The 25,753-nt window shown below is 51.6% G+C and overlaps 8 protein-coding genes across 8 annotated transcripts; 2 read left to right on the top strand and 6 right to left on the bottom strand.

Annotated features, from left to right (window-relative positions):
- Positions 1 to 25: 25 nt before the first annotated feature.
- T310_6786 (Peroxisome biosynthesis protein (PAS10/Peroxin-12)) lies at positions 26 to 1,610 on the bottom strand (the record flags this gene model as incomplete). Its single annotated transcript, XM_013470405.1, has 2 exons — positions 26 to 1,521; positions 1,553 to 1,610. 2 exons carry the CDS (start codon positions 1,608 to 1,610, stop codon positions 26 to 28), a joined length of 1,554 nt encoding a protein of 517 aa, XP_013325859.1.
- A 386-nt stretch (positions 1,611 to 1,996) lies between these two features.
- Positions 1,997 to 4,054, bottom strand: T310_6785 (uncharacterized protein; the record flags this gene model as incomplete). Its single annotated transcript, XM_013470404.1, has 1 exon — positions 1,997 to 4,054. One exon carries the CDS (start codon positions 4,052 to 4,054, stop codon positions 1,997 to 1,999), a length of 2,058 nt encoding a protein of 685 aa, XP_013325858.1.
- Positions 4,055 to 4,317: 263 nt separating this feature from the next.
- On the top strand, positions 4,318 to 5,960 carry T310_6784 (Nonsense-mediated mRNA decay protein 3; the record flags this gene model as incomplete). Its single annotated transcript, XM_013470403.1, has 2 exons — positions 4,318 to 4,382; positions 4,439 to 5,960. 2 exons carry the CDS (start codon positions 4,318 to 4,320, stop codon positions 5,958 to 5,960), a joined length of 1,587 nt encoding a protein of 528 aa, XP_013325857.1.
- A 239-nt stretch (positions 5,961 to 6,199) lies between these two features.
- Positions 6,200 to 7,195, bottom strand: T310_6783 (uncharacterized protein; the record flags this gene model as incomplete). The annotated part of the gene is made up of 1 exon (XM_013470402.1): positions 6,200 to 7,195. The coding sequence occupies one exon, from the start codon at positions 7,193 to 7,195 to the stop codon at positions 6,200 to 6,202; it is 996 nt and encodes a 331-aa protein (XP_013325856.1).
- A 1,994-nt stretch (positions 7,196 to 9,189) lies between these two features.
- Positions 9,190 to 11,720, bottom strand: T310_6782 (uncharacterized protein; the record flags this gene model as incomplete). Its single annotated transcript, XM_013470401.1, has 6 exons — positions 9,190 to 9,883; positions 9,972 to 10,057; positions 10,099 to 10,164; positions 10,289 to 10,449; positions 10,700 to 10,950; positions 11,269 to 11,720. 6 exons carry the CDS (start codon positions 11,718 to 11,720, stop codon positions 9,190 to 9,192), a joined length of 1,710 nt encoding a protein of 569 aa, XP_013325855.1.
- A 2,000-nt stretch (positions 11,721 to 13,720) lies between these two features.
- T310_6781 (DDT domain protein) lies at positions 13,721 to 17,171 on the bottom strand (the record flags this gene model as incomplete). Its single annotated transcript, XM_013470400.1, has 6 exons — positions 13,721 to 14,810; positions 14,881 to 16,499; positions 16,565 to 16,581; positions 16,640 to 16,742; positions 16,802 to 16,945; positions 17,169 to 17,171. 6 exons carry the CDS (start codon positions 17,169 to 17,171, stop codon positions 13,721 to 13,723), a joined length of 2,976 nt encoding a protein of 991 aa, XP_013325854.1.
- Positions 17,172 to 19,785: 2,614 nt separating this feature from the next.
- On the bottom strand, positions 19,786 to 21,614 carry T310_6780 (Dol-P-Glc:Glc(1)Man(9)GlcNAc(2)-PP-Dol alpha-1->3-glucosyltransferase; the record flags this gene model as incomplete). The annotated part of the gene is made up of 6 exons (XM_013470399.1): positions 19,786 to 20,310; positions 20,369 to 20,508; positions 20,572 to 21,065; positions 21,126 to 21,319; positions 21,379 to 21,457; positions 21,538 to 21,614. 6 exons carry the CDS (start codon positions 21,612 to 21,614, stop codon positions 19,786 to 19,788), a joined length of 1,509 nt encoding a protein of 502 aa, XP_013325853.1.
- Positions 21,615 to 22,275: 661 nt separating this feature from the next.
- Positions 22,276 to 23,941, top strand: T310_6779 (Lectin family integral membrane protein; the record flags this gene model as incomplete). Its single annotated transcript, XM_013470398.1, has 7 exons — positions 22,276 to 22,364; positions 22,423 to 22,489; positions 22,543 to 22,613; positions 22,671 to 22,851; positions 22,908 to 23,102; positions 23,156 to 23,696; positions 23,814 to 23,941. The coding sequence occupies 7 exons, from the start codon at positions 22,276 to 22,278 to the stop codon at positions 23,939 to 23,941; spliced, it is 1,272 nt and encodes a 423-aa protein (XP_013325852.1).
- Between the last annotated feature and the right edge of the window lie 1,812 nt (positions 23,942 to 25,753).

The following is a 25,753-nucleotide window of genomic DNA, read 5'->3' as shown; positions in this document are numbered from 1 at the left end:
GGATGTATACTCAGCAGGCAACGTGCTACACTAGTACTCTTCGAAGACCCTCCGTTCCTCCTAGCACTCTCCGTCCGGTTATCGGGCATCTCCCCTTGCCGCTCTCCCATTTCCCTTCTCTGCTCTTGCTCTTCCCGTTACCAGCGACAGCAGCAGAAGCTGTCTGCTTTTCGCTGTCTGCGGTTTTGGCACGTCTGGCGTCGCCATCATCATTATCATTATTGTCGTCATCTCCGTACTCGTCCTCCCAGGCTGCGCCGCCGCCTTCGCCGTTCATGAAATCGATCTGTCGCTCGTGCTCCCCGTTTAACCACCGGAAGATGCAGCTGTAGCAAAACACGTAGCCCGTCTGGCACGCTGTTGGGTTGACGAGCGGATTGAGGCAGATCGGGCATGCGTTCTCATTGCCCGAGTCCGCCTGGGGTAAAGGCACAGTGAAGATGGGAAGCAGAGAGGTCGACGAGATGGGCGGTTGGCGGCGACGAGCGGACGATTTCATGATTGGTTTTAGGTTTGCCGTCGTCGACGACGACGACGGAGGAGACGGCTGCGATTTCTTCTTGTTGGACGGATCGGTCATGCCGGAGACTACTGGTGCCGGGAGATCGAGCGCCTCGGTGGCTTTGCGAGCGAGTTGCCGCGAGAAATCGCTCGCGTGCCACCATTCGAGGAACTTGAGTGCGAAGATCGACGCCGGGAGCAGGAACCGCAGCGACGAGAGGAGCTGTGGGTAGAGATTCTGCGGGCTCAACAGACCCAGGAGGCCCGATCCCGGCCGCGAGCGTGCGACGCTGCTGCTTGGTTTCGGCTGCGTAGCCATCGCAATCGCGCGGTGGTCAGCAGGTCCCAGCCGCCGGATCCGCGTGCCGATGAGCCACAAGAACGGAGACGAATACTTGGTATTGTCGAACAGATAAGCCAGATTGAACGCCAGGATCGAAAAGTAGTACGCCGCGTTCACGGACGGGTACACGTTCCGGAGGAACCATTTGTAGTAGTACAGCAATCGCTGCCGGAACGAGGGATTCGGAGGAAGGTCGTCGCTGGGATTGTATCGCGGTCCACCGCTGCCACCACTCGTAAGCAACGAGGCCTGCGGCACAGCATGGATCTCGTAGCCCTCGTCGAGTTTGCGCTTCAGATAGGGCAGCCCGACCATGACGGCGAGGTTCTTCCACACGTCGACCGTCCGCAGCTTCAGAGTTTCCCGGACGGGGCCAGGCGCGCCCATCTGCGCCCGGGGCACCTCGCCATTTTTGGTCAGCAGCACGCGTTCTCGCTTGAGCGAGTAGAAGTTCTCCGTAAAGGAGCCGCCGAACGTGCGCAGGTAGTATCGTTCGACGATGAGCGACAGCAGCGCGTACAGCTCATCGAAGGAGTTCAGCACGCGGAGCAGGTACCGCGGGTGCCGGTGCGTGGCAACGGCAAGCAGGTAGCGGATTGAAGGCGGAAGGAGAGCAGAAAGCTGCTGCTCAGCGAGGAGCTCTGGGAGAGGAATGGAATGATTAGCTAGCTGTTCGTCTGTCTTCGCTGATTCAAGATGCTCACTCACCGAAAAGAGACGGCTTCAGCTCGTCGAATTCATTCTGCAGGCTGGACATGTACTCCATTCTGGGCCAGGAGAATGGAGCCGGACATCCTCAGAGACCGCTGAGGATGCGGATCAGCCAGGTGGGTGATGGACGTGCTGGGATGCGCATGCAGCGGTGCGTCATGTTGAGGGCAACTTATTAACTTATCGGCGGGTCCGATCAGCTGCGGAGCCGAGGTCCAACCGGAGGGCGATCCGCCCGATATCATCTGCCGCGGAGCATTTACGGAGGAGACTACGACACAATCCTCTGGTTTAAATTATGAAATGAATTCTGAAATAAGTCACTTCTTGATTGAAAGGAGAAATAAACTATTGTACAGTACAAAGAAACCTTTGTATAACGGAACCTCGCCAGGAGGAACGCATTATGTATATAGCATGGATCCAAGTGGACTTGAGCCACTACTTGTCCTTTTCCAGCGCAATCATACACCGGTTCCAGAGCTTCGAAATGTAGGAATCTGAGTTGGGCTCCTTCCTCCCTTCAATAGAGGGATCCGACAGACGAATACACGACATAAGGTGCTGTACAACTTCGCCCTGCAACTCAACCGGCGGTTCTTCCCGCTCCATCATGTACCCCCATGTTGAGACACAATCCCGGGCGCGTGCCGGGTCTCCAAGCTCAGCATGCAACCGGAAGAGGAGCTCATAGTCCCTGCGTCTCCGGGGTACTTCGTAGAAGGGAAAGGAATTCCACAGCCTCCAGAATCCCTCAAAGTCTTTGTTCTTGAACCGCATCTCCATATGGACATGCACCTCCTCGGGATCAAAAGGCAGCTCCAATGCTGCCATCACCCTCGCTATCCTGGAAACGTCCGAGTTTCCGCCTTCTGCCTGTTCAGGACCATTTTCCATCTTGTCCGTTGACGGGGCATTTGTGGAGCTCGCCGCTTTGTACAACTTGTTGAACACATTCATATTCAGGACGTCTGTGCCTCGTAGAGACAAGAAATCCAGGACACGCAAGGCAAGTTCTCTGTCAGGGTCTGGTAGAAAAACTGTACGCGTGCCTTCAGGAGTGTCCACAGACCTCGGTGTCAACAACGCAGACACAACCTCAAAAGCCAGCTCATCAGTCAGAGGATAGCCACTGCAAGTATGCTCCTCAAAAGCCTCCCAGAGAAGCTCTTTTGTGTAGAGCGGGTGCTGAACTGACGTGCCCACGCATAAGAGTTTCAGCCGCGCCTCAGATATCTCGGCAGGATGCGCATTTGAAACCTTGCTATAGAGCAACTGCAAGAAAAAGGTTGAATCACGATCATCTGGACCATTTCCAAGCTCCGCTTTGACTTTCTCCGGTGGCAATCTTGAAAGAGGGTAGAATATGGAAGAAAAATCCACTCGAGAATGTCCTTGTATACGAACGCCGTTAGCAGTCGACGGTATTGTATCCGCGGAGTCGTTCCGATTAGCTCGTAAAGAACAACTAGTAGCGAATCCTCTCTGCTGATTCAGGGCGATGCTCGCTGGTGGCCTGAAAAGATGTCCAAAACCTCGGTCAGAAGACAGGTGCCTGATCGGGTCGGGAGAATCACGAACCTCTCCCAGATGCTCAGCTGCTGTATTTTCAATTGTCGGAGTCTCCTCTTGAATTTCTGGTTTGGGTGGTTCTCCCCAGAGTTGCTCGAGATTAACTTCTGCCCTCTTTTCTTCGGTGAACATCTGCACGACAATCCTCGTCCCCCCGGCAATTTTGCCGAATCCCTCAAATGCTTCTTCCCTGCGCTTCTCCTTCTTATCATCGACGATACCAACATTCACACAGATCCAGCCCGTTGTGATGCCATCGTCATCAGATTCCAAAGCCGCTCCGGTGTTGCTTGCGAGCCGAGCCCGACGGGCTTTCCGTCGAAGCTTGATCTTTAGTTCATTCCTTCCTAGCAGCCCATCCGCGTACGGACGCAGCTTGTAAGTCGACCTGAGCCAACGACAAAAGCGATCCGCAGAGACGTTCAGGTGCTTTAAGCTGCGAGCAGTTCCGATGATCATGATGACATTGCCCCCGAGAGCAGGCGGAGGGTCTCGCCCCCGCAGGTCCAGAAGGGTCATATCATCCAGGCCAATTTCCACGTGGAGATGTTTGAGTAAATCTTCGAGGATCGTCGGTGGATTTTCTGGCAGATCTGGGATCTGCTGCCGCTGCGACAGAGGTTGAGGGCTGGGAGTCTGCGATTCCACCTGCAGATACCAGGGCACCGGTTGCGACGCTGCCGACGGATTGTGCTCTTCTTTCCTTTCTCCGATCTCATCCGCACCAGCATCCTGCGTGAGAAGACCGGAGTTCTGGGACCTCAGATAGGATACAGTGGACAAGCTCCTGAAGGAGAGTTTCCCGGCCGAACGAACATGACCGACCGGCTGAGAAATTGAAATGCCCGAGATAGCGACAAACGACTGAAGGATGTTATAGCGGCAGACATAGCATCTAGCGCCCCTAACCAGAGCACTGTTCATCATGATTGACGGGAATGCCAGCAACGATGGACAATAGATCCTGACGCTGCTGGCCGATTTTTTTGGTCTGGAGAGATTCTGCAACAAACAAACAGTGCAAACACGTGCTTCCTGACTAAGCCGGTTGCAAACCAAACAAACACTTCTTATCAAACCACAAAAAAAGTGACGGCGGGGCTGAAGTCAATGATTTGCAAGAGCCTCCGACTCTCTCTACACACCCAGTTTGCTGCTTTTTGCCCTGCATCCAGTGGATCATCGTAGCAATGTCGATGGATCTGGATGCTCCGGTTCCTATCTCGGGCCTCCAAGCCCAACAACCAGAAGCGACGTAAGTTGATGTGGAGTATTAAAAAAAAAGGAAAAGCCCCGCTGATTAGATCTCAGAATTCTCTGCTATAATTGCGGTGCCCCCATCGATGGAACGACTGCGGCCGGTGCGCTATGCACTGACTGCGTGAAGCTGACAGTCGATATTTCCGAGGGAATCCAGAGGGAGGCCGTCCTGCACACATGCAAAGATTGCGAACGGTGGTTACAACCACCAAGCACCTGGGTCAGCGCAGCCCCGGAGTCACGGGAGCTGCTTGCAATTTGTCTGAAGAAGCTCCGAGGATTGTCGAGGGTTCGTATCGTCGATGCCAATTTTATCTGGACCGAACCGCATTCGAGGCGGATTAAGGTCAAAATCACCGTCCAACAGGAAGTTTTCCAGGGGACAATCCTGCAGCAGACTTTTGAGGTGGAATATGTGGTAGCAACTCAGCAATGTCCAGACTGTGCCAAATCTTACACCCACAACACTTGGCGGGCAGCGGTGCAGGTGCGGCAAAAGGTCCCGCACAAACGAACCTTCCTTTACCTCGAACAGCTCATCCTCAAGCACCACGCACACAAGGACACGATCAACATCAAAGAAACAAAGGACGGACTGGACTTCTTCTTTGCGGAGAGGAACCATGCGGAGAAGATGGTCGAGTTTCTCTCTTCCGTCGCTCCTGTGAAGGTCAAGAAATCGCAGGAGCTCATTTCCATGGACGTCCACACTTCGACGAAATCCTACAAGACTACTTTCTCTGTTGAATTGATTCCTATCTGCAAAGATGATCTCGTGGCGCTTCCGCTGAAATTGGCCCGGTCGCTGGGAAACATTTCTCCTTTGACGCTTTGTTACCGTGTCGGCACTTCAGTCAACCTACTCGATCCCAACACCCTTCAGACGGCCGAGGTATCTACTCCCGTGTACTGGAGATCGCCGTTCAAAAACCTGGCGGACGTGCAGGAGCTGGTAGAGTTCATCGTCATGGACATTGAGCCTGTTGGAGAGTCGAATGGCCGGTTCCACCTGGCCGAGGCGACTGTGGCACGTGCATCTGACATGGGCGTGAACGATACGACCTACTTTTGCCGGACACATCTCGGCGGTGTGCTCCGTGTCGGAGATTCCGCGTTGGGCTATCATCTGTCCGGTGCCAACTTTAACGATCCTAACTTTGAGGCGATTGAGCAGAGCAGTCAGTATGGGTCCACGATTCCAGACGTCATACTCGTCCGGAAACACTATCCCCGTAAGAAGAAGCCCAAGCGGAACTGGAAGCTCAAGCGGATGGCCCGGGAAGAAGAGGAGCCCAGTCGGCGACAGGATCAGGAACGCCTGGAGGCTGATTTCGAAATGTTCCTGCGCGATATCGAAGAGGATCAGGAACTCCGCAGCACATTGGCGCTGTACAAGGCGAAGAACAACAATCGCAGCCGCGGCCAGACGGACAAGATGGAGATTGAAGGGGCCGATGCAGGCGCCGCTGAAGATAAAATGGATGAAGATAGCGAGAGCGAGGATGAAGATGTGCCCAAGATCAGCATGGACGAATTGCTGGAGGACTTTGATGAATTGAATGTGGACGACTGATTTCGTTCCTAACTGATATGAAGAGTATTTGCATGTCTCAAAACTCGATGGGCAACGGCGTTTTCATAATGATTCCATGACTTGTGTTTGGCAGGGTATTGGATTTGAAAAGTATATAGATGTGATTTTAGGAAAGTTTTGACTGATTCCCTGGAATATACTGGGTTTCTAATATGCTGAATTGCATGTACATGGTATCTATAACAATCGAGTAAAACAGAAAATAAAAAAAGACATCGTCAAAAGATCTTCCCCAGCACTCTCTTGGCATCGTCTCCAAGAGCGTCGGGGTCTTTGTCGCCCTTGGTCCGCACTTCATTCTGCTTGAACACCCGCCGAATTTGCAGGTCAGACATGTCGTCCTCCGCGCCAGAGTCACCCGATTTCGCCTTCTTCTCCTGGCGCTTCTTCCGGATGCCCTCGACCACCTTGCCCTTCTCCACACCGGCCAGGAAGACCTTGTCCTCCTTGCGCGCACGCGCATCCTCGATCCGCCGCCGGGCTTCCCGCTCCGAGCGCTCGCGCTGCATCTGCTCCATCAGATCGTCCCACTTGAACCCCTTCAGGTATTTCATGTTCCAGACGTCGTCGTGGTACCAACCGCCCTTGCGCCCGCCGACGATGTTCGCGTTCAGCGTCTCCGCGCAGATCTTGGCCGTCTTCTTCGACTCAAACTCGACCCAGCCATCCGTGTACATCTTCCGCCGATTGCTGCGCTTGCTGCCACTGGTCGATGGCACCGCCGGCGTGAGGAAGACGCGGTTGATGGGGCCGAACCCCCGCTGCTCCAGCATCTTCTTGAGAGCCGACGGCTTGAGATATGGCGGAAGCGACGAGAGGTAAATGACGCCCGTCTTATTCTTCTTCTCCTTCGTCTTCTCCAGCTTCTTTTTGTCTAGCGGTTTGATGGGTTTTTCCTTCGATTTGGATTCCGAGGTGTGCTGTGGGGATTGTTGCTCTGAGTCGGAGGAACGGTGATCGCCATTCTCTAGTCGACGGGCTTTCTCCTCTTCCTGATCCGATTTCCCATCGAACTTGTCGCCAGTATCGTCCCGGTCGTCCCCATTTTCACTATCTGTGACGTCGACGTCGCCGTCGTCGACAGCTTGCACCTTTCGCCGCTTGGCTGCCCGGCCCTTGGACTCCTCTGCAGCCTCGGAGTCGTAGCCCCGATCGCTTTCTTCGCCGTCGCTTGACTCGAGGTCAAGATATTCGTTCCTTTTCCGTGTGGCCATGGTTGTCAATGGTCGGTGTGGGAGTATGGCTTCCAGACTTTATGTCCAGAAACAGGCCTTTCTTGCAGAAAACAGCTGCCATCAAAACTATCACGTGGTCCGTGCGTCCTTATCGATCGGGATGGGAAAGTCGGTGGATCAGCCAATCAGGTCGCCGGCTCGCAGTGGAAGATCTGTGATCACGTGAGTCACACCAGCTACCTAAAGTAGCAGGCGCAGATCCCTAATCTTGTTAGATATGAAAGGAAAAAGAAAAAAATAAGATATTAATTTATACGAAATCTAAGGAGAAAATAAACTCAATTGATCCAAATACGTTGTGCTAACAAGTAGAGGATATAGAAGGCTACGGAAGGGGCACACACACCTGGAGGTAGCTCTGCTGAACGGTCCTTCCTCTTTAGTTCCCCAATCTGATGTCCTCTGACGCTCAAAGCGCTCATCGTCGCTCCTTATTCATTGACCATGGCTCACTGATGCTTTGTGCTTGTCTGCTTCTCGAAGAAATAACGCTGTCGGTTCTCTGATAATTGAAAGCACGCATTGTCGATTCAATAGGTTGAGGATGTTCAGCCGTGCAGGAGGTACTCGCGTCATATCAAGTACTATCGGCGCCCTCATGCTTCGTCTCTTTACACTGCACCATACAAAAAAAAAACATTGCCTGTCAACGTTCGTTTGTCGATATTCAGCAACATGTGAACCCGAAAAAAATCCTTGACGATTCTTCTCCTCTGGCCTCACGATGTGGTTGTTTGCAGGAGAGAGTTGTACCGGTGACAATTAGCAACCACAATGCAAATATCCGAAAAAGGAGTCAAACAAGAGAAAGCAATCAAATCGAGATCAAAGATCCCAGTGAGACACTTCAGTGTTGTCATAATCATCTTCAAACCAGCCCGTTGGTCTGGGCGGTAGCCCCCAGCCTTTATTGCGCCAGATACGACGGTTCGGAGGGGCAGGAACCTTGACAAACAAGAATGTAACTGTCACTAGGTAGGTTAGGTATGTGAAGTTGACTACCTAGTTAGGTAATATCTGTCCATGAGGTTGATCAATCCACAGACTGCGCCAACGTCTCACCAGCAAGCATCTAACGATGGCTTGCAGCCTCCCCCACTATCGTCCTTCCTATCTCAGTAGGGAATGTAGTAATGCAGGGAGGATTTTCCCGACGACCTATGGCCGTCAGCCGCCTGTGTTGGGTCGCGGCAAACAGACAAGGGGCGCAAATGCCAATGAGCGGTCGATCCGATGTGCAAGTGTCGCCCAGCTCGCATCTTGCCTCTGCATCTGCATGTCCATCAGTCTTACGTGTATCATTTATGCGAGGCAGGAAAATCGGGGCCGAACGGTCGTGCCGCTGCACACCAATGGTGGAAAAAAAATATTAATCAACCAACTAACGACTTTGACAGGTCTCTTACTGGCAGGTCCCACTAACCGACTGACTGACTGACTGACTGCAGTGATGATCTCCGAGGGAAAATCGCCGCTTCCTTCTCTGTCTGCCTCTAACGATGTTTGTCTATCACTGGCAGCACGCAGAGAGGCTGTTCTCCAACCGCATCTGTATTTTTCCCTAGAAAACCCTCCTTGTGACCGACTCCGACTCCGATCATGATGTCCCTCCAGCCTGCAGGCGTTGCAGTTTTTCTGCCTGTGCTACCGACAATACCATCCTGTGCCCTCTCTCAGTGGCCGTTGGATCGTCTAGACTTTGTTCGCAGGATTCCTGGTCCAGTCCCTCGGGAGAAACCAACGCAACGCGCACATCACACACTTCATACATACATTTTCACACACCCCCCTCGACACACAGCAAGACGAGACAAATTGATTTGTCTGCCGCAGTCGATGGAGTCCATTTATTTCCTGCCCTTTTCCCGACAGGCAAAAAAATAATAGGCAAGACCCAGATGGACCTCTCTCACTCAACCTCTCTCAACCCCTCCATCTTCAGTCCTTCTCGTTGCTGTTGATAGTTTCCCAACCTAGTTGCTTTGCACATGCTTCCAACATCTGAAAGGCGCCTGCTCCTGATGCGCCAGCTGGACTATCAGCGCACCTTGCATGTGTCGCCCTACGTGGTCACCGCGACCACCGGGCACACGAGACTGCCGCTCGATACCATGTACGACTTCTGCTGGAAAGGATGCGCCACGTACATCACGGCACCGCTGGGACCAGGCTCGCCGCTCACGCAGCGGGACCTGCTCGCTATGTTTGAGCATCTCTGCGAGAGGATCGACTGGGATGCGCGCCCGGACGCCGCCGCCCTGGGCGAGTTTCCCTGCAAGTTCCTGGCCTGCCAGGCGCCCGACAGCCCGCGAGGCATCGCCGAGATCCTGGAGACACATCGCCGCATCTGCGCCCAGATCCGGGCCCGGCAGACGGTGCTGGATGCGCAGGACGTCGCAGCCCCAGAGGCCGATCCAGCCCGACACGCGCGCTATCGACTGCATCCGCTGTTTCGAGCCCTGCTCGTCGTCATGGACCGACCCGATTGGCAGGAGCACGACGTGCAGCTGGTCCGCACGGGAGACGACGAGGACCTCCGGTACGGACCTATCGACTTTGATCCCTTGCGGTTCGATTTCTACGTCGACGATGACGGGGACGTCCTCCGGGGGAGTTTTAAAAGGGTCATGGCTTTGGTTATGGATCTGAAGCAGCGCGAAGACGATGCTAGGTGATGACATAGCAAGTTACCTATCTGTCTATCTCATCCAGATGGATCTTAATACCCGGTAATCGACGACGACGATGATGATACGAGGAAACGATATAACGAGCTAATAATAATAATGATAATAATAAAATAATAATGACAATAATGTTCACACATCCAATACACTCCCTCTATATATGCATGCATATTTATTCAGTATTTATGTACATACAGACATGCCCCTTTTCTTTTCTTCTCTTCTCTTCTCTTCTAAGACTGTACTGCGTATGGTATGTTCCTAGGTGGTGATACACAAGGGGGGTAAAAAAATCCTCCTCTCTCTCTCTCTCTCTCTCTCTCTCCGTTCCTCTTACTCACTCACTTCACTCACTTCACTCACCCTATTTATGTATTTCACATACTCTCTCTCTCGAACGAACGAACGAACGATCGATCGATTGAACGATTGATTGAGCGGGCGAGCGAGCAAACGAGCGAGTAAACAAACGAGTGAGTCCAAACGGGATATCCATCCATCCATCCATCAAACTCGCATCCATCCAATCAATCCATGGGGGTATCACTGTAGGTTGTATTGTAGGTGTTACAGTAATTTTTCAAACAAAAAAAAGGTCCAAAAAAAGTGAAAAGGGAAAGGAAAAGGGAAAGGATAAAAAGAAAAGAGAACCTGAGGCCACCTTAATCAAGATGACGAATTTTGACTTGCCTATTTACCACAAAAACAAATAAAAAAATACCCCCTCCCTGGTGGACAAGTCAGGATCATATGACATGGCGTATTTCCGGAAGGAATTTTATAGACCTAATCTGACCTGATCTGACCTGATCTGTCTTCTTTTCTAATGCAGGATGAGGATAATAATGAGGAGGAGGAGGATGCAGGTAGAAAGTGAAAACATGAAGAGGGAAAAATGGATAGTCCAAGGACCAAGAATCCTCCCAATGCAACGCAACGCGGAGGAAGATGGAATGATGACACGACACGACACGACACGACAACACCCATGCATGTATCTCTGGAATAGAAGAATCTGACCAACCGACCGACCGACCGACCGATCGGCTGTCCGTCCGTCCGTCCGTTGAGGAATGATGAATCGTTTAGGATGAGGAAGGAAAAGAAAGCAAGGAAGAAAGAAGGAAGGATGACGGAAGAAGGAAGATGGGAGAAGTCGTTATGCGGGTCGACGCCAGGTCGTGAGGTGTGATGCAGAGCAAGGAAGTGGAAGAGGATTCGCGGCGTCATCGATCGACACGAGACGAGTGAGACGGACGAGACGGGCGGTCGAAATACAGGGTTAGAGGTCGGAGCATGGGTGTTACTTCTCAAGATCTTAAGGACGACCGTCATATTCCTAACCACCACTTCATCCGCTCATACACATAAAAGCTGGTCGCAGCCATCGGTACGACCTTCATGTACCCGATAGTCAACCCGACCCAGAACCCACGGAAGCCTTTCTCTAGCCAGATCTTGCGCGCCGTTTCGGCCATGTTGAGTCGATGGCCGTCGCCCACTGCGCCACCGACCTGCATGCGACGCCGGATCACCTCCAGTGGGTATGCCGATGTCTGGGAGATCAGACCGGCCAGAGCGCCGGAGAACAGTTCGGCGGACGCCGTCAGTTGAGCACGAGCTTTGCCGCCCCGCTTCTGTCTGGGGCTCTCGGAATTGGGAATAGTCGTGTAAGGAGCGAGACTCGGTAGACGAAGCAGGTCCCCAATGGTGTCATGGGTCAAGAATGACATTCCCGCATATGGAATCATAGCCGACCACCGTCGCCGCGAAACCGCGGTAAAAGTTAACGAGGCCAGATCGAGGAGTAACGGCATTGATAGAAGACGACACCGTTTGGGCGGTCGCCATGGCCGCAGATGGGGTGCCCGTTGTCGGTGTCGCCGCTGAATTTGCCGCGACTGGTCTTGATGACGCCTGTTCATGGTAGATCTGGCGGCAGATGGTGGTGAACGACGAGCGGGTGTTATGTTTCGTCTCAAAGGCCAACCGGACCCGGATCACCTCGAGAGGATATGTGAAAAAAACCGACGTAACACCCGCCAGACTTCCCGAAATGAGACGACGAAACGGCGTCTCCTTGTCCCGTGAGGGAATGACGACTGCCCTGATCTGCTCGTACGCCAGAAATTTGATCGCGGCGTAAGGGAAGATCCGGAGCAAGGTGGCTGAATGGCCTTTGAACAAGCCCCGAACACCCTCGAAACGTTTGATATCTCGTATCGCCCAGACCAGCCCAGACCAGCTTCCGGAATACTTGGCAAACTCCGGGTTCGACGCTTGAAAGAGGATCTTGACGCGGTCCAACGGGGCTACGACTGTTTTTGCCTGAAGGGAACCTGTCAGAACTCTCGCTCAAGCCAGCATACAAGTTGAAACACAACTCACCGCACACCCCGCAATACCCCCCGCCAATCCACTCCGTATGACATAGTCTGCGCTCCGCTTGTCTCTCGGTTTGATGTCTCCGCCGAGGGCCTTGTGCACTGGTGCCCGCGATCCATCCTGTTCTGACCGCGGGGCTTTCTCTGGGCTCGTAATATCGACCGCCGACCGGGTCGACGTCGTGGACGGTAGCGCTGTCCGTTTGGCGTCCTCCATTACGCTATCCGACTGCGGAGACGATCCCTCTGCCGATGGTCGTCCGACAGGACTCGATTCGAACTGAACAATGCGGGGATAGTTAATAATAATGGCTGATGGAGCAGCGTGCACATGATCTGGACGAGTATGGGTCATCCGTGGGGGAAATGTGTTTTCCCAGTATGATTATTATTATTGTCGGGTTTTCTCGCTGACAGAGTACTGGCTGGTGGCGGTATGGTGATGGGATCGAACCGTTCTCGGAATCGGACTCGGCTATCGTGCATCCGCGGCCATCGGGGCGATGCAGGGCAAACTGTCAACCCAGAGGTGGGAAGGAGATTATCAGGAAAAGCGAAGGCGGTGTTAGTGAGCGACAAAAATAGCCTGGGTAACGCAATAAGACTAGGGAAGCAGGGAGAGAGCTTTCCATGGAGTCAGAGGTGGGTTCCTCGAGGTTGCTTGGATGTTTTCTGGGGTCGGAAAGCAGCGGCGATAACCGATCCCGTGACTGGAGAATCCTTACCCGCCCGAAACGGTGCCGATACAGCTCGATACTCCCCGCCACCGCCCAAATTCGCCTCTTGTATCAGTACGTAACAGGTCTGTTACATCATCCGCTGTACCGACTTATGGTCTAAGCAATCATCGCTGCAACGTTAATATTAAATCACGGCAGTCTATTAGCCCAGCGTGAAGAGTATTCTATTCAAGTATATCATTTTCCTCCATAACTAGCTACCAACGCAGCAGACGACAAAGTGGAGGATATCTATCAGCTAGATGAGATCTAACAAAATTAAATTTAAATAAATAAAGGGGGGGGGGCTCGAACAGAGACCGCATCAAGCACGCCGCCATCGTGGCCTTGCCATCTCGCCAAAATATCAAAATGCCCGCAAGCCTGAAACACCACCACAGAGGAGATATTTTATCCTAGACAAAAACAATGCCATCCATGTAGACCCAAGGTTGCAACCCCAAACACCGTCCAGCTGGCCCAAGCATGCTACACGTTTTTTAGCCACCGTACTCTATGCATATACTGCCCTTGCAAGAATATGAACTTTTGGAAGGGAAAGAAAAACAATCCAGAAAAAAAGAAAAGGCTCATGGGTCTCATAGCTCATGCACGTTGACAGAACATCGAAACAGAGGGGCGTGCATCGAGCGACGGAATTCGAATAGGTCAAGAGGAAGGGACTGACAATCAGCACAGCGGGAGCGGTGGCAGTTAGAAATTGTATCGCGTGCCTTGTCTTGTCAGTGGTTTCCCCTGTTTGTTTGTCGCCTTGATTTCCTTCGGTTCGTCGGTGACCCTCTTTGCCCGCTTCGTCGGCCGCGAAGGATCCACGTGAAGGTGGCCATTTTCGGACAGCGCTGTCGTATTCCTCCACCGCAGACATCGGTGTTTACGGTCATCCACATAGGTCTTGGTTCGTGTTGACACCCGTTTTGTGGGAGCCTCCTCCGACTCGGCGCGTTCAGCAGTCTTGGCGAGGTATTCCTTGCGGTTGTTCATGTATTTGGCGATGATGTCTCGTTGCAGCTGAAGTTCCTTGCGTAACTTGAGCTCCCGGACGCCGCGCGTATCGAGCCAGTTGATGAGCTCGTCCAGCGATTCTGGATCATCGTAGTAGCCCCAGTGGCGCGCATCCGGAAGGCTTGTCGACCCTTCCTCCTTCTTCTTGCGCTCCGAGGGAGTGATCTGATGGCGCTTCGCGTATTGCTTCTTTTCGTCCTCGGGCAGGTCAATAAAGCCCTCGCGCTCCATGTCATCCGGGCCTTGCACCCACAGTCGACCGTTGGCATATTTCGCAGCCGCTGTCGAACTGTTGGGCAGACCCTCATACGGCATGGCATTCCGTTCGAACCACCAATACCGGTTGCAGAAACGATCCTTCCCCAGACATCTCGTCCGCGGACAGTCCGCCTCCCTGAGATCGTTATCGAGAACCGCAATCTCCTCTTCCAAAGAGGCGATCTTCGCCTCCTGCTCTTCGATCTTTTTCAGTACCCGTTGGTACTGTTTGGAGCCTTTGGGTTGCTTCGCCAACTGTTCCTTACGCTCCCGCTCTTCCTCTTGTCGGCGTTTCCGTTCGAGAACCCGGTCCAATCCACCACGGAGCGAAGGCCCGCGAGGTTCCTCATCTTCGGTATCCATGACCTGCTCAGATTCATCGTCCACAGCTGGCGTCTCGCCATCCCCGTCTGCCGTCTTGGAATCGGCAGGAGGCTCAGTATTTGGCGGCGGTGATGGCGATTTCTCTGGCTCAGGTTGGAGGGCCTTTTTCTCGACTTGGAGCTTCCGTAATTCCTCAAGCCTAGATAAAATCAAAACAAGTGAGCAAAGAAAATCCATGCAAATGAAGAACTCGAAATGATCGAACTTACGCTGCCTTACGCGCCCGCTGATATTCAATCTTTTCTTTGCGGAACTCCGTCATCTGATTGCTGCACTCCTCCAGATAGTTCTTGATGGCCTTAGTCTCCAGACTGAGCATACATATAATCTGGAGGGCCTGAATCCGGAGGTTGATGTCGAGAGTTGCGTACTGCGAGCGCGCAGTTTCCTGTGTGGGTTCTTTATCCAGAGGAGCCAGATGCTTCAAGATCTCCTCGCAGACCTTCTCCATCCGTGGACGAGCAGACAGTTGATGTAGCAGGCCGACCATGATCAACTCCCACCCACCGTTGCGGAAATCTCTCTTTCGCAGGCGATCAATCCAGCCATAATCCCCAAACATTTCCGCAGCCCGGTGCACCTTGACTTCGGCTGTGCCCGAACGGCTGCGCCGTCCTTGTTGAGCTTTCAAGTTGGCAGCCTCGGCTTTAGCCAAACTACTCCGGGTGGTCATCCTGGTGACGACTGGCTCCGGTTCCGGAGTGGGCTCTTCTTCTTCCTCCTCCTCCTCCTCCTCCTCTTCTCCCTCTGAGCCTGACTCATCCGACTCCTGCGGAAGGTCCGGGAGCGATACCTGGATCGCCCCGTCGTCGTCATTCTCCGCATTGACCAGCTTCTTGAGGACCGCACAGTGGATTTCGACAAATAACTCACAATCGACCTCGCTGGAGGAGAACCGCATGGCTTGCACAAAATCATCGAAGGTAAACGAGTCCAGCTGGAATACCTCGCAGTACACATTGAGTGTGTTCCAGGTCTCCAGGAATAGGCTCACCGATTCGGGTTTGATATCACCTTGTAACATCTCCTCGTCATTAGCGAAGCTTGATGGGTCATCCAGATCAAATTTGAGTGGCGGTCGAGGCTTTCGATTCGGCTCCCAAGTGATGTCTAAATCTTCAATTGGGTACTTGATCGGGGGAGGTGGCGGGGGTTTGGGGGGCTCGGCCTTGATGACGACCGTGGGAACGGCCAGCGGCTTCTTGTCGGCTTCAGGGTCCTTGGCGGGACGGACAGGTCCGCCAGAGGGTTTCTGGACGACGAATGATGGGTTTCCGTTCAAAGAACGCTGATACTCAAGAAACTGCTCTTCCTTGCTCCTGGCAAGCTCTTGCGGTGTCGGTTTGGACTTCTGCCCTTTTCCGGCTGCCGGCTTGAGCTCCAGCAACCGCTGCGATGAAAAGAAGCCGAAGTGACCCTGCTGATCCGCTTTCTTCATGGCCTTCTTCTCTGCAACCCGGGCTCCGTACTGCAAATGCTTTGGAACTTCCGTATCGATCTTGTATTCTTCCGCGATGGTGGGCTTCACCAGCCATGGAGCGCCGCTCCACGATTCCCGAGTGACCGTATTCTTGATGAAGGCACGCAGCATCTGCTTCGAGAAAGTCTTCCGATCGCGCGTGATGTGATCCTGGTCGAGCAACGCCTCCTCGTTGGTGCGATCCAGAATTTTCACCAGGTATCGGGCATATGCCTCTGATTTGACTGCGCCATCCGGATAGTACTGTCGAGGGAAATTGGCCTTGTCCCGGATTATCCCATGTAGGCGCTGGTTGTTTTCGAGCAGGATAACTACATGTTCACCGGGATAGAAGTCTTGTTTGAAATCCTGCGAGCGGTCAGAAAAAAAAAAGAGTCGGGACAGCCTGTTCATCAGGACCCGCATCTACTCACTTCGTACACTTCATCCACTGCACCATGTGTCAGTCATCGAGGCAGCAAGAAGGACCAAGTCCACATGGAGCTTACCCAGATGGTCGATTCTCGAGACGGTTGAAAATTGGACCCTTCGCAGAATAGGCTCCTTGAGAGCGTCCGGAAACGCGTTGTTGAGTTCACGAGACTCCTCCATCTAATGAGATCGTATTAACATATGCCACGAAAGACTGGAAAGCATGACACGTGACATACTTCACTCTGTAATGCCTCAAAGAACGTTAGACCCGAGTGGCCTGTAATCTCGCAGATAAACCGGCGTTGTTTGTAGAAATCCATGCGTTGGAGGTACGACTCGTAGCTTGTGAAAACCTCATTGGTCTCGGGGATGACCCACACCTGGAGACGATTGACCATGAGCCAGAATTCCTAATCACAGAGAAAAGGTTGAAGAGAGAATTGGTACATGCCTCGGAGCTGTCATCTTCAATGGTGGGCCGCGGGAGGAACTGGACGGGCTTCCGCTTGAATAGCACCTGTTCGACAACGTTACTCTCTGCCCATTGTTTCCAAGCATCCGCATGATCTCCCGGAATCACCAGGGTCTGTCGTATCTGCATACCATGATCCTCAGCCAGTGGAAGCCCCGCGTCCGTCCACCATAGACCGCGGGAGGCGCGTGCGCAAACTATATAAATCTGCGGGAATCATTGAGTTAGATAAGGATCAAGACCGGAGTTGTAATATAAGACGCGGAAAAGACAGGGAAGAACTCGAAAGTCGCAGTTAGTGGACGCGAACGGAGCGGCCCAGATCTGCCTGCACGTGCGTGGATCGACCGGGAGAGCGGGAGGCAGCAAAGGAGAGCGCGACAGCTCCGGGAAACCAGGGATTCGGGGAAGTGGGAGCATACGGGCAAGAAAGCCCGGGGGAAGCGGGGATCGTAAGAGCAGGAGAGTGCTTACATGTAGGACGCGTCGTGATATACTCAGCCTCTCCGAAAGCAAAAAAAGCAGCCGTGACGAGCAAGAGCGGAGGGCGTGGTGCTAATATAATATATGTCGCGTCGTGAACGGACTATATCGCTGACCAGAAGCGGGCGGGGTGGCCAGACTTCAGAGACGCGTGTGGTGGTGGCAGGATGGCGGAGAGAAGGGGGACAGAGGGAGCAGGATGGGGGAGAGAGAGGAGGAAGAGGCAGAAGTCGAGGCGAAGAGGAGGAGGAGGAGAAGAAGCGGCGGCGGCTTCGACCTCGCCGAGAGGATCGGTGGAGGCCGAGGAGGTACGGGCCCCCGGTGCAGGCGACGCGCTCATTGGGCCAGACGAGGAGAAGAAGAGAGTCGCTGGCGGTGCGGGCAACGCGCCGGGCCAGCCAGGGACAGACAGTACGGTCCGCGCCCCAAGACAGGATGGGCCTTCTGCTGCGTCGGACCCCCTCCATGCCCGCCCTTGACCCCCCCCCCCGTCCGTCTGCCCCAGCCTGCTGCCCGCCCAGCCACCCTGACCCAGGCGTTCTTGCACTCGTTCGGCTCCTCAGAGCCTGCCCTTTTTTCTGAGAGCATTTATGGCGCCTGCAGACGATTTTGTGGAGGTTGCACGCTGCGAGAAGGGAGAGCACCTGGATCAGGGTCGACAGCCCTGGTGCGGCAACGATCACGACGGGATGGGCCCTTCCCTCGCACGCGGCAATGAGATCGTCTAGACGGTACCACATCATGGCTGAAGACGTGTAGGCGCATGCCTCTCTCCGAATGCAATTATTTCTGACAAGTCGTTGCCGTATCTGCTGGATTTCGTCCCGGATTGGCCTCTCAGGGTTCTCGACGTCATCAACCAGACAGAATGGCAAATAGTCGCCTTCGGAGGAGGCAGAGATGTAACCTGTTCACCTGCATCTTCATCGACACGGTTGCATTACTACCTTTCCACTAGATATATCGCTCTAAATGCTGTCGATGGTGTTCGTGCGTAGATTTCGATAGGGTTTCTAGGGCTGTGGCGCCCAGATTCCATACGGCATGCTATACACCTCCTGACTCCAAAAATGGCACTAAATGCTCTTGGACATATTTTCAGAATCTGACTGCTATGCCATTTCTTTGCCAATCTCGCATGTTCTGCTATGGCCAGGGACACTGCTTGAATCCACGCATTTAACTATCCTCCGTCTCAACTGAGGTTTGTGTCTGCTGCATTCTATAGCCACGTAACATTTTTTTTTGTCTGTGCTGTTCAGTGATGAAAATTTCGAACGTCAAAGCTGCCAAAATATATCTTTCTTTCCAACAGGCACTGGCGTTGTTATTTTCAAGCTGCATCGTGAAGGAGCCTGATGACGGCAGTTCATAGCGTGCAGTATATCTACTACTCGTAGACAACCCAAATAAAAAATTCATTGAGCATTAAGCATCAATTTTTTAGAACTATTTCTTTATCGTAGGCGATGATAGACTAGGTTTATCTATAACTAAATCCCAACATCAACAGCAGGCATGGAAATATACTCCGGTATCTTTGTATCCATAACTGGCGAACATACGAAGTAAAATGCTAGCAAGTGAGCATATAAAGAATATGCGAGAGTTATCAGCTGTCCTCATGATATATCGTCTTCTCCCATGTCTTGTGATTTGATTCCACTCCATACGTACTCAATTCCTCTATTCCGTCCTCTGCGAACAAGAAATCCATACTCAACGGAGATCATCTGCTCGATGACATCACAGGGTCTATTTTTAAACTGTCCACAATGCTGTTACTAGAATAGAGCCAATGAAAGGGGTAAAAAGACACAGATGCCAGACGATGCCAAACACAGGCTGAAACTGGGCGTTAGGGCAAGGCGCCACTGATAATACTTAATAACAAGACTATGTATGCCAGCTAAGCTAAGCAGGCATCAGATGTGGTTCGATTTCTTGTGCTGGGAGCCACACGCCGTCGGGTCCCCGTCCACCCGTCTAAGCCCTTTTGGGACTAGGAAGCCCGAGAGAAAGCCGTGCCCAGGCCCTGCAGGGATTGGTGGACAGCTTTTGCGGTGCGGGTCTGCACGCGCCACACGCACGACACGTGAAAATAGAGTAATTGCTTTTTTTCTGTTTTGAATGCAAACTGCGCAAACAGCAAAAGGAATACTGACGTACCGATTACCAAATTGCGAATGCACACAGTCATTGACCAAGAACAAAAGGCGAATGATTAGTCATAGTAAATATTACTTCTTAATAAGGAATTTTAATCTAAGCAGTAAAGTATACCACCATAAATCCAAGCCAGCTCCCCACTACCCCCAGGGCCGAGTAGCTGCTCGTGAACATGAGCGGCACAAACTCGTAGCGATTCAAGCCAAAGATGAGCTGGTGGACCAGGGAGCAGTACAGGATCAGCGGAATGCTAATCGTGATATACAGCAACGAAAATCGGTCCAGCAGGAATACCCGCGGCCTTTCAGGCACGGGTGCCACTCGGTCAAAGGCAAACAGGAACAGGATCAGCCAGAAGATGGTATATACCGTCTTGATGGGAAATTCGGGGGCTGTGAAGAGCAACGGGAAAAGCGAGACATGGCCCGCGACCGCCAGGGGTCGGAAGGCGCTAAAATACCGTCGATCCTTCAGCGCAATCAGACTGAATGGGATGATGATCAGCAGAACCGCCTTCTCGTGAACGTGCCAGCCGAAGAGGAACGACGCATATCCACACAGTGTCACCGCTCCCACAAACGTATCCCAGTCTGGTCGGAACCACAGCTTTATCAGAGGAAACTAAAGCCTGTTAGTCACCAACCGTGTTTTAGCTGAAGAGGGGGGAAAGCCCGCTCACCAGTTGGAAGAAGAAAGTCAACGCAAATGTCTGCTCCTTACTGATCTGCGGGAGCACAGCAAAAGAAGTATCTCCCACAAGACCCCGAGTGACACTGCTCAGAGCCTCTTGGTCCACCGGGAGACCAAGACGGGGTGCAACTAAGAAAAAGAACAGAAATGTTAGCAGCGCCAATGACGAGACGGTGGTCAGAAAAGACATACGTGGAATCAGCACCCGATCCGTAAACGCGTACATGGCCCAGACATTTGGTGCCCAGTAAGCGTGACATAGACCCCGAGAGAAAGGGAAAAGCCTCTCTTTCAGCTGAAGCAGCTGATTCCAATAGGCGAAGGGGCCAAACGCCAGGCCAAAGACGCTGAGCACTCCGACCCCGAGCTTTATGGTATTCCAGATCCTGGGCCGGAAAACAGACTTGGGGTCTAAACAATATGCCCGCAGCAGGTAAACGAAATACGCGAGAGAGAGGTATAGATAGATATGCTTCAGGCACAATAGGACAGCGAAGGTAATGCCACTGTAAAGGAGGGTGGATTGTTTGCGCGCCCATACAATCGACAATACCAGTATTCCAAATAGAAAGCCATTGTATTGGAAATGGATATGGTCGATGATAAGCAGGCCAGGAGACAGCAGGATAGAGAGGCTGGCAATGTGTGCGAGATGCTTGTTAGCAGAAGGTACAGACTTAACGTACCTATGATATCGCCCACATTAGTCCTGCTTATTTCACAAAAAAAGAGTAAGCCTCGCGTACCGGCTCAATGCAAAAGCCAAGACCAACTCAGTAAGGATGACCGTTGCCCGTTGGAAATAGACTGTCTGCCACGAGTCGTAGTTGAGGTTCTTGACAACCAGCATAGCGGGGTCTGCATAATATGCCAGCTGGGAAAGGAGCCATTCGAAAGCAGCGAAGAATGGTGGATAGTCCAGAGTCCATTCTGACGTCCTCTTATTTTCACACCTTCAGCCTGGATAGTCTGTGGAGGCTACGAGATATCCGGTCATACCTCATAGTACCATTCCTTGACAGGGAGCGAATGGGTAATGGCAAGCCAATTCCGGTGTACCTCGAAATCCGTCGATTTGCTATTCGCGACAAGCATAGATCAGCATGGGAACCTGCAGGATGATTTCTGGAAGCAAACCGGGAAATCGCATATACATACTATGCGGGGAAGAGCAGCACCTTGAAGGCTGCTGCCACGAGGGCGCACTGCGCCAATGACGGATAGAACTCAGCCATTGGTAGAGAATTGCATGGCGCAGACAGAGATCAAGCACAAGGAGAGGCGTCGAGGAACGCGATGGAGACGACGTCGCCCGCTTGTCGGCGAAAGCTTCAAAGTCCAGACCTCCGAAATCCCGCGATTATTATTGGCGACGCGCGGATGCCCTCTCACGTGACGGGTTTCAGCCCGCGGAGAGAGGCCATGCTGTCAAGAACATTAATTGGCTGGCGGAGCTCTACAGGCGCGTCGATGGACATGTCGGACGTCGCAGTCCGCCTTACTGTTTGTTGCTCTGTCCGATTTGAAGATCCAGCACAGCGTTGATGTCTCTCCATCTGCTGTAGCCATTGCCCGGGAGGTCCGTTTTTGCGTGATTGCTGTCGTAGTTGGCTGGATCGCCACTCGTTTTGTCTCCGCCATTTCGAAACAGAAAGCTAGAGACCCCTAGCAGTGGGGGGTCAACAGATTGTGTCTCAATTGATACCACGACAAGGACTTTGAATTCTAACAGTCTTGCTTTTGGATAGCTCTGTGCAAATTGTCTTTAGAGCTTCGCGTTTTTCCTTCCATCCACCCCTGTTTACCGTGTCACCTTTTTCCGGCAAGTAGCTTGTGTGGAGACTGTACAGAGCTTGCTGGGGAGTTTCTATCTTCCCCAACACTTGATCCTACAAGATGAAGTTGTTAGTTTCGCTTGCTTTCTGCATAGCTGCGGCAAATGCGCAGTCAATCATTGAGAGTTCCAGCTTTGGATATGACAGGAGGTAAATTCGACCTCATCCCTTACTGATCGAATCTCTCCAAGTTGACCGGTTGTTCTAGGTTATCACCCAATCCCGATAGTATCCCTGGCTGGCGGATCACAGGCGAAGGTCACACTCCTCAAATTGTAAGTGGTCTGTCTGCCGGAGATCTCTGTATTGTTGCTAACATTGGGCCCAGCTATCGGACAGGCTGATTCTGACACCTCCGTACCCTGGAAACACAAGAGGCTCCGTGTGGGCAGAGAATGCGTAAGTTTTTGCCACTTACTTATGCTTTTTCTTTACGTTTTCTTAACACCTATATAGTGTTTCTGTGCCTGAATGGACAGCAGAGTTCCAATTCAGAGCCAGCGGCCCGGAAAGGGGCGGTGGTAATTTGCAGTTGTGGTATGTGAAAGATGGCCAGGCCAGCGTCGGGGCCTCAAGCATCTACACAGTTGGAAGATTCGATGGGTTTGCCCTTACCGTCGACTCGCATGGAGGACGAGTGCGTAGCATTCATAGCGTCTGGCTCTCTACTGATTTAATCTAACTGTCGTCCAGGGTGGAACCATTCGCGGGTTCTTGAACGACGGAATGACGGATTACAAGAGCCATGCCAACGTCGACAGCCTGGCATTTGGACATTGCGAGTACCCGTATCGCAATTTGGGTCGCCCATCTCGTATCCTGATCAAACAAACAAGCTCGAATTTCGAGGTCAACGTAGACGGCAAAACGTGCTTCCAGACTAACAAGGTAGGCAATAGGCGTCATGAACGTTGTTTCAAAGAATGTCTAACGTTTGCAAGGTTGTTTTGCCGACCGGATATACTTTTGGCATATCCGCAGCTACTCCAGACACTCCAGACTCATTTGAGATATTCAGGTTTGCGCTGAGGTCAGACCGTAGCCTTCCCGCGCATCAGCAGCAGCAGCAGCAACAGCAACAGCAACAAACCAACCAGCAGCCAATTAATGCGCGATCCAGCGATTACGGAGCTGCAGAGGATCGTCCCGCTTCGTACTACACGACTTCGGAGCAGCAGTTCGCTGACCTCCACAACCGCCTCCAGCTCCTTAACCATGCGACGCAAAACGTCTACAAGGATCTCGCTGCTTTGGCTCGCAATAGCGACAGCCGCCACCAGGAGCTTCTTCAACGCACCGCTTCAACAAGGGATCAACTGTCCGCTATCGACTCTCGTCTTCAAAGGATCGAACAAGCCATACAGGCCCTGCAACGCGATGTCGCAAGCAAAGACTACCGGAATCAATTCGCCCAGCTTCACAAGGCTATCGAAACGTCTCACCTGAGTCTTACTGAAGGCCTACAGTCATCCATCTTCAATAGTAAGTGCAATCTCCCTCCCCCCGTCTTAAACGACACAAGGAGATTTCTCTCCTGTTTTTTTTTTTCTCTCTCTCTCTCTTCCATGGCTCCTTTCTGACATGACTTTTCTCCGCCAGTGATCCACGCCGCCTCTCCACGCATGGGCCTCTTCATCTTCCTCATCATCTCCTTCCAGCTCGCGTTGGCCGGACTGTACGTCGCCTACAAGCGTCGTCGTGCGAACATGCCAAAGAAGTTCCTCTAAGTTTATCTTCATTCTTCCTAACCTAACCTCCTCTGCTGGGTATAGTAATAAACGTCCAATCATCCACCTCAACGTTGTCTTCTTTCTTTCTTGCTTGTCTTTGCTCTTGCCTGTTACTATTACTGTTACTGTACCATGTATAACGCGGCATGATATCCTCCCTCTCTTCCCAAAAAAAGAAGGAAAGAAGGAAGGAAAGAAAGAAAAAGTCATCGATTCTAGCTACTCCGTACATTTGTTGTTAATGCCACTTAGTCTACGTTTGAATCGGTGTTTCGCTGTCTGTTTTTTTTTTATCTTGTAGATGAGACGAACTCTGAAAGAAGGAAGAAAGAAAGAAAGAAAATAAACATCTCCGCCGTCTATCCATCCATCCGTCCATCCATCCACAAGAATACATAATTTACTCACAGTTTTTTTTTTTCTTTCACTCATATATAGCTCCAGACTCTGTCCCCATTATCTATTCAGTATTCGAGATTCTGTATTCGTGCGAAAAGCGAAAATAAGTAGAAGGAAGGGCGATACAAAATGGGATACCCATAGTAAAAAATGTTTTTTTTTCCAAAAAGATTCTCGTTACCGTTTCCATCGAGATATCTAACTTTATTTATTTATTTATGGTATATAACAAAAAAGAAAAATAAAGGCTGCGAAACAGGAAGTCTCTCGCTGTCGCGATGATATATTATCATAAATTGCAAAGTACCCTAGCTATCCTACTGTACTGTCCATACTCTCTACATTATTAGAAATTATTATTACGGACTACAAACTAACTACGAACAATACTGAGGAAAGAGAAGAAGAACAAGAGTCGTTGATTGAAACTGTAAACCCGCCTGCTTGCATCGCTTTTTTGTTTCGGATTGCAGATGCAGCCTGGCGTCTTTTTTTTTTGTTTCTGTTTTCGTTTTTGATTCAATCCCAAATAATAAATAACAATAATGGTGCTGCTCACAATGTTCACAATATTCAAATGCTCAATGCTCAATGCTCAGTCAATGCCACAATCAATCAATGCTCGCTGGCTTTCGTTGCTCGCTCGCTCGAAAAAAAAAACAAATACAAATACATGTCAATCAATAAAAAAAGGCACTGTGTTTCCAGTGCGTACAGAAAACAAGACATCAAATGCGAGCTCCCAGTTCTAATGATACATGACAAGTCACAACGTGATTCGATTTTCTTTTTTTCGAATCATCGATTCAAACTCCTAATCAACCCTTTTTCACCAAGTTTCAAACCCGTCACCCGAAGTAGTAGTGATAAAAAAAATAATATCCTCATGCCTTCGTGCCTTCAAGGGCAAGTGGTGAGCAACATAAAGCAAACTATGCAGTAATCTCAGAGAGAAAACGCATGACATCAGAATCCGACTCCACGTCAACGCCCGTCGCCAAAGAATACATGATGAGAAGAAGTACATGATGTGAGCAGCACCGATACAAAAGCCTTTTTCTCGTCCCTTCCTTTCTTCTTCTTCCTTTTTTTTTGTATGGATTTTCAAAACTCGTCTCATTGAAGGGATGGATATCCACAGTCTCATCGAGAGAGACAACCACCAAATGCCGTCCATAAGTCGTAACCAGTTCAATTCCTCAAGGTAAAAGTAGAATGAGGCATTCCACAATGAGATTAATCAACCGTGTATCGCTAGTGATGATGGATGGAAGAGAATGTACACGGGATAATCAATCAAAGGGCGCCAGACAGAAGTTATTTTCGAAGCAACGAGGTAGAATTGCAGCTTGGTCATAGACCGTGTCACATGAAGAAAGATGAGTAGTGACGTGACTGCTGCAGATAAAT

The sequence above is a fragment of the Rasamsonia emersonii genome (assembly GCF_000968595.1).
Source record: "Rasamsonia emersonii CBS 393.64 chromosome Unknown ctg1118621760446, whole genome shotgun sequence".
NCBI classification, from domain to species: Eukaryota; Fungi; Ascomycota; class Eurotiomycetes; order Eurotiales; family Trichocomaceae; genus Rasamsonia; species Rasamsonia emersonii.
Note: the sequence above shows the minus strand (reverse complement) of the source record. Positions and strands in the feature narration are given on the sequence as shown.